The sequence below is a fragment of the Artemia franciscana genome, chromosome 2 (assembly GCF_032884065.1).
Source record: "Artemia franciscana chromosome 2, ASM3288406v1, whole genome shotgun sequence".
NCBI lineage: Eukaryota > Metazoa > Arthropoda > Branchiopoda > Anostraca > Artemiidae > Artemia > Artemia franciscana.
This window is the reverse complement of record NC_088864.1, coordinates 36,626,579-36,643,276: the sequence shown is the minus strand read 5'-3', so window position 1 is coordinate 36,643,276 and position 16,698 is coordinate 36,626,579. Positions and strand designations below refer to the sequence as shown.

The 16,698-nt window shown below is 36.9% G+C and overlaps 1 protein-coding gene across 2 annotated transcripts in view; it reads left to right on the top strand.

Moving 5' to 3' along the window:
• LOC136041011 (sodium- and chloride-dependent glycine transporter 1-like) overlaps nucleotides 1-12,522 on the top strand; it is a 76,100-nt gene extending 63,578 nt beyond the window's left edge. For both annotated transcript variants that reach the window (XM_065725514.1, XM_065725522.1), the window contains exon 13: nucleotides 10,465-12,522. In XM_065725514.1, coding sequence (XP_065581586.1) covers nucleotides 10,465-10,562 — 98 coding nt within the window. In that variant the 3' untranslated portion in view covers nucleotides 10,563-12,522. The remainder of the gene's footprint in view (nucleotides 1-10,464) is intronic.
• The last annotated feature ends 4,176 nt before the right edge of the window (nucleotides 12,523-16,698 follow it).

Genomic DNA, 16,698 nt, shown 5'->3' with positions numbered 1-16,698 from the left:
TCCATTTCGGCTGCTTTTTGTATAAAGTATCCATAAAAGATTCATGCTCTACTGAGCCTGTAGAAAGAACAGCAGTTAGGAACCGAATAGACACTTCCGGTCACATTCAGCATTTCAACTGACATTCACAGATTATTCAAGAACTGCATTCCCATCAATTCTCAATCTCTGAGCCTTTGTTTCATTCACTTTCGGCTGAAGAAAGAAAGTGAAATATTCGCCCAATCTTGTGAAACTAAAGATGGCGATGCCGTAACACATTGTGCCCTATAATTGTACTCACCAGGAAGCCAGTGAAGTTTTAAGTCAGGGTGACTTACTGGTGTTAGTATATAATGATACATACTGAGATGTCAAGGCTCCAATCTATATATGTATTTTGAAAAGTGGACGCCAAGCTTTTACATCAGCAAATAAAGAGGTGGTGGGCTTGGCTGAATTTATCCCTGTATGGGCCCTGGGCCAAGCATTATCAATGGTCCTCAAAATGGTTGAAAAATAAGTGTGCTTCAATGCAGACCATAGATCCGCAAATGTCATGCTGCAGATGGTGTCACGTGATTTCTTGCGGGATATAGCTCAGAGGGGGCGAGTTTGTTATTCTCATGGGGACAGAGGTCTTTGGACTAATCTTTTCCCTCATGCTTCCCTCCTCTTTGCTTAGGTAATATAATGAATGTACATTTATGTGTTGCAATATCTACCGAGAATGTGATCCACTTAAAAACCGCTATTAGTAACCTTAATGGCTATTTAAATTATTATAATGGTAGTTTGTTGTTAAAATTATGTACGCATAAATGAATTATGTAAACAAATTATAAAAATGCTCATTTTCATTCAATGCTATATTAGGTGCTAAATCCATAAGTTCACCTTTGTTACACGGCTGAAGGTTACATTACTTGCACATGTCTGATACTTTTGATGATGCGCAAATTCGTCCAAAACAATTTAATTATTTAGAGGTTAAAAAAATTTGGGTTTTTTCCGTCATCTTCTATTGAAGTAGCTTTATTTTATTTAGATGCTTTAAGGAATCTTTGAGGTTTCACCGTCATATTATTTTTAAGTATTTTTTTTCCTTTGTGACGAAAATATTGCTTTCAGGGATTAAAAAAAAAGATCTATGAAATGCTATGGAAGGACCTTTGGATTAAAGATTTGGTTTTTCAGTTAGAGTTTACCTTCGGTAAGCTTAGCAATGGTATCTATGAGGCTGGGTTATTGTTGCTATGTAGGTCAATTTTTTCCTACAAGGGGAAAACTAAAAAGAAAATGGAATTAGTTTCGTCTGCTGATGTAAGAGGAATGGGATGGTAACAGGCCTCAAAGGTCCAGCCGTCTTAGTTCCCGTATAAATAGCCGATTGGATGTCCTTGTGCCTCGGCTTTGTTTTATACAGTTTGACTTGTAGTGATTTCGTGAAAGATCTAAAAACCAGTTACAAGGCATAGATATTTATCTTTTTTTGAACAGTAAAAACTCATGAAAAGCTCTCAAAATATGTGAACAGTCCTTCTTGAAGGAAGGAGAGTTAATGATAAAATGTGAATGATCGTCGTGCCAATTTATGACCGGTTCCTTTACCGGGGTAAGAACGAAAACCTGACTATTGGAAGTCAGCCAACTCCACCAAGCAAACTTCAGCCAGTCAAAACTAAAAAATATCGGAAAGAACTCTGAAATAAAAACGAAAATAAATTTTTCCCGACTGTGCAAAAAATTATATTTTCAAATAAGCAACAAATTGACAGGATTACTGCACATTGTAAGCAATAACAATTTGCTAAGTAGATCCAATCATTTGTTGAAGTTTTTATTCATGGAAGAAATTATCAAACCCTTTAGGCAAGTGACAAAATCAAACCATTTTTATGATGAGAATTAAATGAAGAAAAAACAACAGTTAATAATTTTTGGACTTCCTGTCGACTTTCACAGTATTTTTTCTTTTTTTTTATTATAAGCTAGTGTATCTCTCTAACTCAAACATACAGATGAAAATCCTGTTTTCTTCAATTCTACTTTCGTAATATAACTCGCCTATTGATGGTACATATTTCGTATGATTCTCCGTATTAAATGAGTTTGAAGCTATACAGTACAGCCGATTAACTTAGGCGGGCCTCAACCAATGGCTTACTTGAACATTTGGTAAATCCCGACCGGGTGGTGAGTAATTATCAATGTCTTGGTAGCGGCAGTATTTGTCGATCCCTCAGCTTTGATTTAAAGCTAAACAAAATCGCTGCTACTTGACGAAGAAAGTAATTTTTCTGTATTTGAAGCTTGTCGATGACAATAACAACAGGGCACATACAACACAATAGCTCTCCACGACTGTCTTATTTTACTTTTCTAGAAAGCGGCATTTTCAGAGCTTTAAAACAAATTTGAGCTGATCTCTATTCACCAATCATCTTTCCAAAAATCCGATTTTGGATTTGTGTACTTTGAATAAACTAAAATCCAGTTAAAAGTTATTTTGATTTAAGTTTATTTATTTCTTTTGTTTTCTTTTATTTTTTTAAGTAAATAAATGTCTAATAGACTTCAAAAGGAATTTTCTGTTTATTCAATGTAAAGAAATTTCACGAATATTCTCTAATATTTTCTGTGTTTTAAAATAATGCATTAAACTGGGTGATATACACCAATTGTTGATTACCAGATTTTAGTAAAGTCGTATTCCGAATTGCAGTTAGTTCGATACTGAGTAATTATGTTACTAACTACATGTTGCAATTGGTAGTTATAAGGATTGTTTCATTACTGGCTATATATGTATGGTTATTTAAATACTTTGGGTAGGAGAGGTGATTTCCATATTGGAATTTACTTATTTGACCTCACTTGACTTGACTTAAGTCTCATCCGTCCGGGCCGCATTTTCTTTCACCAGTATGTTGATGTAGCTCCCGTAAGAACTTCTATCCTTAGCCAGGCAGAGAAGGTGCGCCAAGTTGATTAACCGGAAGTTGTCTGTCCATCTCTTGGGGAGGGGCACCTTCTAGGTCGAGAACCATGTACCGAACCTTCAAAGACTATCGTCGGGAGACGAGGGCTTTCCATATGTTTGATGTGTCCTAGCCATCTAAGCTTCTGCAGTTTTATTCTGTCAAGGATGGTAATTTTGACCTTGAGATTATAGAGATACTTGGTGTTGCAGATTCTATCAGGATAAATAGTACCAGCAATTCGTCGTATTGATTTTGTTTCAAAGGCAACGTGGTGGTACTGGCCCTCTGTTTTTAGAGTCCAAGATTCAGAGGGATAAATAACGATTGGGGTGATAAGCAATTTGAATAACCTGATTTTGAGTGTCGTTGATGAGTTTTTGTTCCTCCAGATGGGCATCAGCTTTTTAAAGTTGGAATTTGCAAGTGCCAGGTGTCTTTTCATTTCTTTGAGTGAATATTGTCGGAGGTGAGGAAGCTACCAACTTAGATAAGTTCTTTGATCCAATCTATATTACCACCTTCAAGCTGAAGTCTAGAGTTTACTTGGGGATCAGGTTCATGTGATCAGCGCAGGCCATTCGTTTTGAAGGTGTCGAAGGTTATCCTAAAGAGGTTGGTGGTCGTATTGACAATATCGATCTGGGATTGGAGGTCACAGAGGGAATCAGCACTTAAGCTATATCCTCAGTATAAGCAAATTTGTCTGATATTAATCCTCCTACGAGTGCACTAGATGGGGTACCAGGGAGTGAAAGGATTGCAGTTGAAAAGGGATTGAAAAGCTCTGGTGATAGCAAGCAACCTTGCAGAAAACCGTTCCATATTTCAAAGCTTTTGGCTAATTCTTCTCTGTTCATAGCGCGGCTTCTGAACTTCGTGAATATGTCCCCTATCAGGAAGACCAAGTTGGATGGAATCCCGAAGCGAAGAAGAATATGCAATAGGCCTTCTCTCTAATGAGGTCAAACGCCTGTTTGAAATCTGTGAAGAGGTGGTAGATACTTTGGATTCATTCAACTTTTTTTTTCATGGTATGACGGACTGTGAAAATCAGTTCCACCTTCGACCTATTCGGTCTAAAACCAACCTGGTATTGTGGGATGACTGCTGAGCTTATTGCTTGGATGCACCCTAGCATTGCTCTTGTCAGTATTTTAGCGGCTTGGCTGGTTAGATTGATTGGTCGGTAGTTGTCACAAGCTGCATTTGAACCTTTCCTATCGAGTGGGATTATTGTGGCTTCACACTAAGGTGTCAAAACTGGCCTGCTTCTCAGGCAGCTGTAGTGATTTTATAATAAAGATCAAGGATGGGCCTGCAACTGATTTCCAGAAGTTCCGGTTGTATTCCAACAGGGCCAGCATCTTTGTTGGTATTAAGATATCTGATGGCTGCTTCTATTTCTGGGAGAAGGGGGTGTGGGCTTGGGTCTGTAGCAATAACTGGAAAACTAGATAGCACACTTGGGAGGATGATCGGATTCAGTTTATTCTCGATGCGCTCTTTACATCTAGAACGGATTCCATCTGTGGATTTTATTCAGTTGTTATGTTCGTCATGGAAAGAGTAAGCCATGAGATTGTTCTTTTCAGCCAGTTCCCTAACTCTTGTGTACATTAAGTGTGCCTTTCCTGAAGTAACCTTTCTTGAAAGCCGTTTCGCACTGCTTATGTTTTTTCTGCACGGTGAGTACAGTGTATTGTTTTCTCTAAAGCATGTTAAGTTGCTTGTATCGGTCTCTGATTTCTCTGTCTTGCTTGTTGGTGACGTTGCGCTTTTCATCGCAGAGCTGAATGATCTCGTCTGTGATCCAGGGCTCTGGTCAGGTTTCTAGATGCTGAGAGTGATATCGGGGGCAATTTGTCTGATAAGGTTGCAAATGTCAATCATAAAGAGATAGTGGTGAGTTTGAAGTGAGCTCCATGATTTTGTCTAATAGAGTGGCTATGTAAGCTGTTCGGGTCGCTTGGTCACTCAGGACACCTGCTCAAAATTTGGTGAGTTCCCTAGACAGCTTTGAGGCTGTTTTAAGTCGTGTTCTGTGAGTTCTTCCTTCGAAAGAGCTCCATATTCTTACGTTAGGGTCAGTGCTTAAAGATTTTGTTCACCAACGCAATCCAGCATTTGGTAATTTGTTTCTGATTAGCCTACCCTGTATTCTTGTTTTTCTGGAATTTTAAAACATAGGCACTTTCAGATGCTTTGAAATGTAGAATTTTCCAACCACTCGAGCTTAAAGTCGAGTCGACATTCGAGAACTTAGATAAGTTCTTTGATCCAATCTATATTACCACCTTCAAGCTGAAGGCTAGAGTTTACTTAGGGATCAGGTTCATGTGAGCAGCGCAGGCCATTCGTTTTGAAGGTGTCGAAGGTTATCCTAAAGAGGTTGGTGGTCGTATTGACAATATCGATCTGGGATTGGAGGTCACAGAGGGAATCAGCACTTAAGCTATATCCTCAGTATAAGCAAATTTGTCTGATATTAATCCTCCTACGAGTGCACTAGATGGGATACCAGGGAGTGAAAGGATTGCAGTTGAAAAGGGATTGAAAAGCTATGGTGATAGCAAGCAACCTTGCAGAAAACCGTTCCATATTTCAAAGCTTTTGGCTAGTTCTTCTCTGTTCATAGCGCGGCTTCTGAACTTCGTGAATATGTCCCCTATCAGGAAGACCAAGTTGGATGGAATCCCGAAGCGAAGAAGAATATGCAATAGGCCTTCTCTCTAATGAGGTCAAACGCCTGTTTGAAATCTGTGAAGAGGTTGTAGATTCTTTGGATTCATTCAACTTTTTTTTTAATGGTATGACGGACTGTGAAAATCAGTTCGACCTTCGACCTATTCGGTCCAAAACCAACCTGGTATTGTGGGATGACTGCTGAGCTTATTGCTTGGATGCACCCTAGCATTGCTCTTGTCAGTATTTTAGCGGCTTGGCTGGTTAGATTGATTGGTCGGTAGTTGTCACAAGCTGCATTTGAGCCTTTCCTATCGAGTGGGATTATTGTGGCTTCATACTAAGGTGTCAAAACAGGCCTGCTTCTCAGGCAACTGTAGTGATTTTATAATAAAGATCAAGGACGGGCCTGCAACTGACTTCCAGAAGTTCTGGTTGTATTCCATCAGGGCCAGCATCTTTGTTGGTCTTAAGATATCTGATGGCTGCTTCTATTTCTGGGAGAAGGGAGTGTGGGCTTGGGTCTGTAGCAATAACTGGGAAACTAGATAGCACACTTGGGAGGATGATCGGATTCAGTTTATTCTCGATGCGCTCTTTGCATCTAGAACGGATTCCATCTGTGGATTTTATTCAGTTGTTATGTTCGTCATGAAAAGAGTAAGCCATGAGATTGTTCTTTTCAGCCAGTTCCCTAACTCTTCTGTACATTAAGTGTGCCTTTCATGAAGTAACCTTTCTTGAAAGCCGTTTCGCACTGCTTATGTTTTTTCTGCACGGTGAGTACAGTGTATTGTTTTTTCTACAGCATGTTAAGTTGCTTGTATCGGTCTCTGATTTCTCTGTCTTGCTTGTTGGTGACGTTGCGCTTTTCATCGCAGAGCTGAATGATCTCGTCTGTGATCCAGGGCTCTGGTCAGGTTTCTAGATGCTGAGAGTGATATCGGGGGCAATTTCTCTGATAAGGTTGCAAATGTCATTCATAAAGAGATAGGGGTGAGTTTGAAGTGAGCTCCATGATTTTGTCTAATAGAGTGGCTATGTAGGCTGTTCGGGTCGCTTGGTCACTCAGGACACCTGCTAAAAATTTGGTGAGTTTCCTAGACAGCTTTGAGACTGTTTTAAGTCGTGTTCTGTGAGTTCTTCCTTCGGGAGAGTTCCATATTCTTACGTAAGGGTCTGTGCTTAAAGATTTTGTTCACCAACGCAATCCAGCATTTGGTAATTTGTTTCTTATTAGCCTACCCTGTATTCTTGTTTTTCTGGAATTTTAAAACATAGGCACTTTCAGATGCTTTGAAATGTAGAATTTTCCAACCACTCGAGCTTAAAGTCGAGTCGACATTCGAGAACTTAGATAAGTCCTTTGATCCAATCTATATTACCACCTTCAAGCTGAAGGCTAGAGTTTACTTAGGGATCAGGTTCATGTGAGCAGCGCAGGCCATTCGTTTTGAAGGTGTCGAAGGTTATCCTAAAGAGGTTGGTGGTCGTATTGACACTATCGATCTGGGATTGGAGGTCACAGAGGGAATCAGCACTTAAGCTATATCCTCAGTATAAGCAAATTTGTCTGATATTAATCCTCCTACGAGTGCACTAGATGGGGTACCAGGGAGTGAAAGGATTGCAGTTGAAAAGGGATTGAAAAGCTCTGGTGATAGCAAGCAACCTTGCAGAAAACCGTTCCATATTTCAAAGCTTTTGGCTAGTTCTTCTCTGTTCATAGCATTCGAGCTTAAAGTCGACTATCAAACAGTTCGTGGTAACGAACTGTAGTAAGGAGCGACCCGGCTCAATAGTAACCAAAACTCTAAAAAATTGAATTTTGATATCAATAGCTACATCAAAAGAATCGCATTTTAATGCTGATTTTAAATATATAAGTTTCATCAAGTTTAGTCTTACCCATCAAAAGTTACGAGCCTGAGAAAATTTGCCCTATTTAGGAAAATAGGGAGAAAAACCCCCTAAAAGTCGTAGGATCTTAGCGAAAATGACACCATCAGATTCAGCGTATCAGAGAACCCTACTGTAGAAGTTTCAAGCTCCTATCTACAAAAATGTGGAATTTTGTATTTTTTGACAAATCACGGGTGCGTGTTTATTTGTTTGTTTTTTTTTTTTTGTTTTTTTTTTCTTTTCCCCAGGGGTCATCGTATCGACCAAGTGGTCCTAGAATGTCGCAAGAGGGCTCATTCTAACGGAAATGAAAAGTTCTAGTGCCCTTTTTAAGTGACCAAAAAAATTGGAGGGCATCTAGGCCCCCTCCCACGCTCATTTTTTCCCAAAGTCAACGGATCAAAATTTTGAGATAACCATTTTGTTCAGCATAGTTGAAAACCATAATAACTATGTCTTTGGGGATGACTTACTCCCCAACAATCCCTGGGGGAGGGGCTGCAAGTTACAAACTTTGACCAGTGTTTACATATAGTAATGGTTATTGGGAAGTGTACAGACGTTTTCAGGGAGATTTTATTTTGTTTGGGGGTGGGGTTGAGGAGAGGGGGCTATGTTGGAGGATCTTTCCTTGGAGGAATCTGTCATGGGGGAAGAAAAATTCAATGAAAAGGGCGCAGGATTCTCTAGCATTACTATAAGAAAACAATGAAAAATAAACATGAAAACGTTTTTTCAAATGAAAGGAAGAAGCAGCATTGAAACTTAAAACGAACAGAGATTAGTACGCATATGAGGGGTTCTAAAAATACTTTAGCATAAAGAGCGAGGTATTTAGGAGGAGATAAATACCTCGCTCTTTATGCTAAAGTATTTTTAGTAATTTCAACTATTTATTCTACGGCCTTTCTGATTCAGGGGTCATTCTTAAAGAATTGGGACAAAACTTACGATTTAGTGTAAAGAACGAGGTATTAACGAGGGTACAAACCCCCTCATATACATAATAATAATTAAAGAATATAAAAGTTTGTTACTTAAGTTAATTCTAAAGTTACGTATATTTTTTGCTAATAAAAAAATTCGTTAAAATTAAAATTAATAGTTGCCTTTTTATGGAACGGAAAAATTGCATGGCAACTAGGCCTCCTTCCCCATCCCATATTTCTCAAAATCGTATGATCAAAACTAAGAGAAAGCCATTTAGCCAAAAAAGGAATTAATATGCAAATTTCATTTGAATAGTTTACGTGTGGAGAGTCAAAATCAAACATGCATTAATTCAAAAACGTTCAGAAATTACATAAAAAAAAAACTAGTTTTTTTAACTGAAAGTAAGGAGCGACATTAAAACTTAAAACGAACAGAAATTACTCCGTATATGAAATAGATTGTTCCCTCCGCAATCCATCGCTCTTTACGCTAAAGTTTGACTCTTTGCCACAATTCTGCTTTTTAAAACAATTAAAAGCTTTAGCGTAAAGAGCGAGGGATTGCGGAGGGAACAATCTATTTCATATACGGAGTAATTTCTGTTCGTTTTAAGTTTTAATGTCGCTCCTTACTTTCAGTTAAAAAAACTAGTTTTTTTTTTATGTAATCCCACATAACTTCAAGATTTTATCTAAGCTAGCCTGGACCTACTTTGTGTAGACTGGATTTTGACCTAGCAATAATTATTGTAAACAAAAAAAAAATCCAGATTGATAATAGTTTACAGATAAATTCCAAGTTTATTTCTGTAAAATGGCAGATTAATTATAAATTACTGAGTTTTCTCTGAAATTTCCTGCGTTTTTAAATAAATCACCACACGCTACACCGTGGGTTACGCTAGTAGTTTTTAATTTCTATCTTTTCGTAAAGTTGCCGAAAATCTAAAATTTATGAATTCTCTATTCTCTTTGGCTCAATGCTGGAAATCTATTTTCGGCAATATGTTTTCGTCAGGGTTTTGTCCGCGGTTCCGAATTTCGAAAAATGTGTACAATAGATGGTGCTCGTGTGGTGGAGAATGGGGGACACCTAGGTTTTCCTATCGTTTGAGCTTGTTATATAATTGATTTTTTCAATGACTGTTACGAGCATTGATGTTTTCGCCACAAAGTTATTGCGAGAGTTTAGCTTAGGGCTATATTGTGCTTGATTGAAGATAGCTTTGTGCAGTGCCTGTCTTCAGCACGGTTTTTATGTTAATAGTCTAAATAAGTTGTATTACTAGAATCGTGTCAATATTCTTGGGAGATACCCAGTCCCCCTTCCTCCTAGTAGTGACGTCGTGAGTTTTCGAGAAGCCTTATAGTAGAGGTATCATTTGCTATCGGGTAGGGGGCAAGACCTTGGTTTGCCTCCCCCCTTCCAGACCTTAGTCTCCCCCCCCAGCTGGAATTAAGTTTCTTCCGAAATCTTGTCAAAACTAAGATAAACCTACATGATTCAAGTGTCAACAGAAACAGATCAGTTCTTTACCACAAATTTACCTTTACAGTACTATAAGTTACCTTTATATGGTACTATAAAGCAGCTGTGTGGTACTTTGAAAGTACTAAATAGTATCTTTATGGTACCAAACGGCTTATTTTTATTATTATTATTACTTTTTAGTTTTCACTATCATTTTCACTTGATTTGAGAAAATTGGCTCCAACTTTACCCCCCCCCCCCAAGGATTTTGACGAAATTACGCCCCTCCTTATACTGATGTATATTTGATTCAGTTTAGTCAGTAAAATTGTTTTGTTATCTTGTTTTCTTTTTTTAACAAGTCGTAATGATGAAGTAATCTCCTGATTAAGAATCGGCATTTGGTTTGCAAAGAATCAACGAAACAACGAATAATAATATGTTATGTCCATAATCGTTATAAAATAAAAATTTCTACTGAAGCGTGTATTATACGCTTGTATTCTTTTTACAGAAGAAGGAGGTGATTTGAGTGATCTGGATCCAGTTCTTGAAATTCCAGAAGAAGATGGCGACATAGGCCTCCAGATGAAACCGACTAGAAGAGTCTGAGCTGAAAAATTTATTTAAAACGACGACGCAACTTCTTGCCCGGTGATGTTCACATTCTATACTCCTGAATATTCAGTCGCCACTTTGAGATGGCAGCACTCATTTTGTGATTCTGAGAGTGATTGACATAGATTTTATTTTTTACGGGTGGATCAGTGAAGTTCCATGACTACTCATGTGATACTGCTCCGTCAAACAATGCGGTTTTGTCGTTAACCTAGGAACTTCTGTATTTAGTGCCGTGCAGTTTTAGAATCTCACATGGCCAGCTAATTTTTACTAGTTCTATTTTAACTACCATTGTAAAAGGCAACCACATTTCCATAACTTGATCAATTTAAGCAAATCCAGGCACTGCCGTAATTCTTCCATTTGCTCATCTGGTCTTTGAACTAGATAAAAATAATCGTGCGGATTACGTTTAATTTCTACTTATTTTATTCAACCTTCTTTTGCAATTCAATTTGAGATGCGCAAACTGGCTTTCAAAGAAAGAAGGCAAAATGTGCTCTCTGTTTTGTTGAATAACTGTCACTCTAACGTAGCTTGTACTTACTCTGATGGATAAACAAGTATTTTCTATTAGTTTACAAGCGGTATTTTCTTTTTAATATAATTTTAGGTGTCAAAAATTGGGTTAATCCTTTATTTTCATAAGAATTTTTACAAGCTTTATATAATAATGTGTCATATTTTGAAATATTAATGTGTTAGAAGCCCAAATTTGGGATGTATTTTTACTCGTGCTGTTTCAACTAAATAATTTTTTTATACGGGAGGGAAAAAAACATGCTTTTGAAAAACGAAAGCTATTCCTACTTTCTTTTGTTTTTCCTTCTTTTGTTCTTTCTAAAATGCCGGTTTCAGGATAAATGGTCCAAGAGAATTTCGTTATTAAAAAAAAAATCTGGCCTAATTCGCCATTATCTAGTGATTCTGAAAAATAAACTCAAAAAATAAGATTTAATTATTTGGAGTGCTGACCTGGTGATACATGGATATCCAATGCTTATTAGTTTTAGGTTTTTATTTGTTTTGATTTCTCTTTTTTAATATCAGGGAACGGTTATCATTAATTTTATTGACTGGATCTAAAGATCTAGTTCTTGTTTTAAATTCCTAAATCAGAACTGAACTTAAAGATGTTAAGATTTTATAAATGCTTTAAATTTTCACGTAATTCGTTCCCTGATCTGTTCACAACAGAGTTCTGGTATTTTTATACGTAAATACGGACTGACAGAATTAAGTTATATCTTCGTGAAGAGGGCTCAATTCTTAAAAGCATATAAGTATACAAGCTTTGATTTACAAACACTGCCTAGACTATACCAAAGCAGTATTGTTCAATAAGCTAGTATACACCACAAGCTAGCGGTCTCAAGCTTGATTATACTTATATTTATTCAAATGCAATGAATTCATTCCACAACTATGCAATTATTATGGCTTTGTAATGCAGAAAGTCTCAAATAAAATTATTATTTATTATAAAGACATTTAGGAATACAAAAATGTAAATTAGAGATAAAAGGTCTCTGTCTAATGTCTTTAGTTCTGTATAAGGTGCCTCTATTTGGGGTTCCTTATTGTGCTTACTTCAATATTATAAAAAGTATATGTATTGTATAGGGGGAGGGGGAATACAATTTTGTTAAGCAAGGTAGGATCTTCATCCTACCCCGGTTATACCCATCATAATCAATGATTTCAAATATTGCCTGTCGTTTTTGTATAACTGTTTTCCACTGTTTACGTATACAGTTACCAGTTCTCAAATGTAGAGATAGTATCTTTATTAGGGTGCAAGCTAGAATAAAGGCGAGCACTTTGTAGCGCATTGATTATAAATGCAGTTATTACATTTTTCCCTATGGGATAAAAGTTGCGTGAGTTCCGGCTCAGACATTTTGTTAGCATGTATTCATTTTTGTCTATAATAAATTTCTTTTTTACATAATTTTCTTAGTCATGAAGACACATTGGTTGGTACTAAAAATATTGCACAAGAATAGCGTGGAATTGCAACTTACTGCTAATTCCCTTGGAATATTTTCCGGAAAATTACAAATTCCGTAATTTGGGAAAATCGGGAAATGGAGTAAACGCTGAATTTTGTACAAACTCCAGGATTGGTTTTCCTCTTAAAGTAACGGATCCCCATCTCTTAGTGACTTTGTTTATTTGCCCATTTTAACAGTTGAATTTAAATGGGAAGAACAAATTAATGCTGTTGAAGTGAATTTCGAGCATACTTAGTCTTTAGCTATTCTTTATATTTAAGTGCAAATCGAAGCACGGCCTTGGGGCCTAGTAAACCTAAAAGGTTAAACGTCTTGAATCTTGATTTTTACTAAATCCGTAGAAAAGATTTTTCCGCCCCATCCAGTGTTTTACTTCAAATTTTGGTTAGTTTTGTAGCTGACTTGGTGCAAAACACTAGCACAAAAGAACTTCAAAAACAAATATATTATTTTAGAAGTCAGATTCGACTATAAATTGAAAAATTTGACCTTGCTGTAAACTGAAGAATGATTGGCACATAATGTATATTTTACGCACAAAAGATCTAAAAGAAAATTATATGCAAAAAAACAAATATATAGTGACACAACTCATAAACGAAGCAATGCGTAAAAACAAATTAATAACAGAAAATGCATTATCGAACTAAGTAGGACTTTGCTCATTGCTTCATATAAAATTACATACAATAATTACTTTTCTAGTTGTCCCTGATCTAAGAACCTTTCGATACAGCTGATTGTCCTCGCTATTTAATTGACTTCCTCTTAAACACTCAAGCATACAACACCTTAAAAGAAAATGCCCCACCCCATTACCCCTAACCAAACACAGCGGGTAAGATCAAAGTTTCAATTATTCGGGTTTCGTGGAATTTTTTTGCTTTTTAATGAAGTCTTGGTAAACATCGAATTTAGGTAAACATGCAAATTACCAAACATAAAAAAATGTGTATTTAACAGAATGATCTGACCTCGCAACTCTAAATTATCACAGAGGCAGAATTAAACGAAAATAAGTGCTTTAAATAACATAATAAAAATAAAGTCAAGATAATTAAAAAATTGTATTTAATGATAAAGCAAATATTAAAAATGATCAAAAGGAGGAATAATTTAAACCAACCGTATGCCAAACTAGGAGGTCCTTTGCAATTTCATTTTATGGATTTGAACTATTATTTTCAAAAGAGTCCCCTGGCTTCCATTGCGCTCCCAAAGACGTTTGATTACCTGGCCGGGGTTTATTTATCCAATTTAACAGAATAAATACAGGGTTGTAGATGAAAGAAAATCATCTACAAACTTCAAAATCAGAAACAGAAATAATTTTTAAAAAAAAGTTGAATTCTCACTACTAGGCCTATTTAACTGTAATAACAAGTTTTTATCTATTTTAACTTTAGAATGAAAGTGCGTAAAAAAATAATGAAAAAATAAATAAAAAAATTAAATAAAAGAGCGTCGAAGCCTAGCAAAAAAAAAATGTTAATTCACTTATATCATCCAGGTGTATCATCCTCCTCAATTTGAGAGGTAAACCTAAGGGAAATCGAATACAGAAGAGAACCGAACTTGTAGTGCTTTAGCATGGCTGTTTCTCGCCCAGGGAGTAAAAACCAGTGGACGAGAGTGGACATCACATAAAATATATTGCTCCCAATTTGTAATAAAAAAAAAAAAAAAAATGTAATACTAGAACCTTGAGCGGTATAGCAATATAGTGGGGAACACAAGACCCAACCTCTACCCCTCAAACGAAAACAGTGCTGTATTAGGTTTTATTTGGGTTTTTAAAATTAAATACCAGACATTAAACAATCAATCCGACGGAAGAAATCGAAATAAGAATCAGAAATGGGATGCCCAAGGTAGTTGGACAATATGACCAGCTTATAGCATCAAAACCAAATTTTCTGATGTTTATTTTACATGAAATTCTTTAAAACTACTCCTTTTCTTTCGAAAAATACTATAGCTTTTCCTCGTCTGTATCTAGTCGTAGTCATCTTGCATCTCCAGATGTTCTTTGCCCTTACATTCACATGCCATTGAACATTCCATCAAATCACATAGTCAGCGAATGATTTTGGCTCATCTTTCGCTCTTTGCCTGACTTAGCTGTTTTTCCACAGTTCTATTCGACTTCCTTGGTTATCCCTCTGATTATGGGTCGGGTGTATTGTTATGGTTTAAGGGCAGTGGTAATCAGTTTTCAGAACATAGAGATCCATCTCTTCTCCAAGTGACAAGGAATGGTAGTCTATAACATGCTAATCCACAAATTTGTAACTGCTTGGTGAATCCAGGACATTCAAAAAGTATAACTCATCTTTTACTAAAGAGTAAAAGATTTCAGTCGTTCATCTGGGTTTCTACTTGACTTCCTTGGCCAACCCTTTGCGTGAGGGGCAGATGTGTTGGTTTGAATAAGGTAGTGGCGATCTTTTAAACTGTCGCAAGACGGAGCTTCTCTCTCTTACCCAGTGACAAGGATGTGGAATTTCATATAGGCTTAATCTGGAAATTTGTAGCTGCTTGATGAATATAGAGGAGCTCAATCACATTGTCTTCTTGCAACAATCCGCCCATATTGGCATCTATTTTATGGTAACCCTGGTTATATAATCTTGTATGTAAAAAATTTTGGATTTCAACCTGTGTTTTACGGTTACAGTTTGCTGAATGTCCAAATCACTCTAACTTACCCATACGAAGACGGTAATAGGGATATTTTGCCCCAAGGGATACTTTTTGTCCAAAGACAAGACGAAGAATCCTCCCCCGGTTTTCAAAGGAGAAATAACTGAAGGAAGAATTAATTTCTCTACCTGTGTGGTTATATAATCAGGACCAGAGGATGTTGATTATTTCAATCCAATAACAAGTCAGTAGGCAGTAGGGTAATTGATTTTAAGTAGGCTCGACCAAGATACGATTTGGCATAGGGTTTATAAGGAGAGGAGTTTAATGGAGAATTGTTTGATTTTCCAACAATAGTAAAATAAGAGGTATATACTTCAGGAACATCAAGTTCACCCCGAACAACCAAACCATCAACCACCAAACTTAGAGGAGTGCAGAAAGATGGAGACCAGTTTAAGGATTTTCTGCATTTCGAAAATCCTTGTAAAGGAATTTAGTCTTCTGAATCAAATATCATAATCACTCCTCTAGATTTTGAAACGTTGAAGGCGAGGAGCGTATGCACTTGACGATGACTTTATTGACTTGTAAGACTTCCAAAGGTGCTTATTCCTTCTCGGACCTCCGAGAAGGCCTTCGAATATCTATAGGCTCAAGAGAATAAATCTGTAAGACCTGAAACCGCAAGTGGATATTGAACGTATATCAGAAATTAAAGTTCAAACAGATTCGTAAAAGTAGTTGAAGCCTGAGAAAAATTCCATACCTTTGTCGAAGATAACGTATGGAATCTCTGTTAACCGGAATCTAAGGAGGGCTAGCTCAATCTAACCAAGTTTGAATTCAGCTAAAGCCAAAATAGGGGTCTTCTGACTCGTCATCTTCTTAGAACTGAATGCTGAAAAGACTGGAACATGGTCTGACAAATCATTCACTAGTACAAAATGCTGCACCAAATTAAAAGAAGAGACAATATGTTCGATCAAGGACGCTTCACTTATAGCTAGAACTCTCGATATGCATACTATTGGTGAAGATCCTGCTGTGAGCAAACCTTATAGAAAATCCACTGCCACTGAAGATGGGAGATTGTATAAGTTAATATTAAAATATCCCATTATGATAGGGATAACTACGCGAAAGTTGGATACCCTTCCTATATTTCAGTTTAAGTTAACCTTAGAGGGTGATCTGAAAAGCTCTCGTTCTGACCCATTGATTGCATTGCTGCTCACATAACTTTTTTTAGGGTAGCACAGCTGTGAAATGACGACATTGCGAAATTTCAAACCATTCTATAAAGAAGTTAGCTACAGATAGTAGTTTGGATCATCTGAGGTGAGCATGTTTTTGCACATGGGAAAATTTGTGCGTCCTGCAGTGATAAAATTCTCCACAAAATAAAGCTTAACACGGATTGAACTGCAATTTAGGGCTGTAAACGTGTATGATGACTCTTCTTCAGT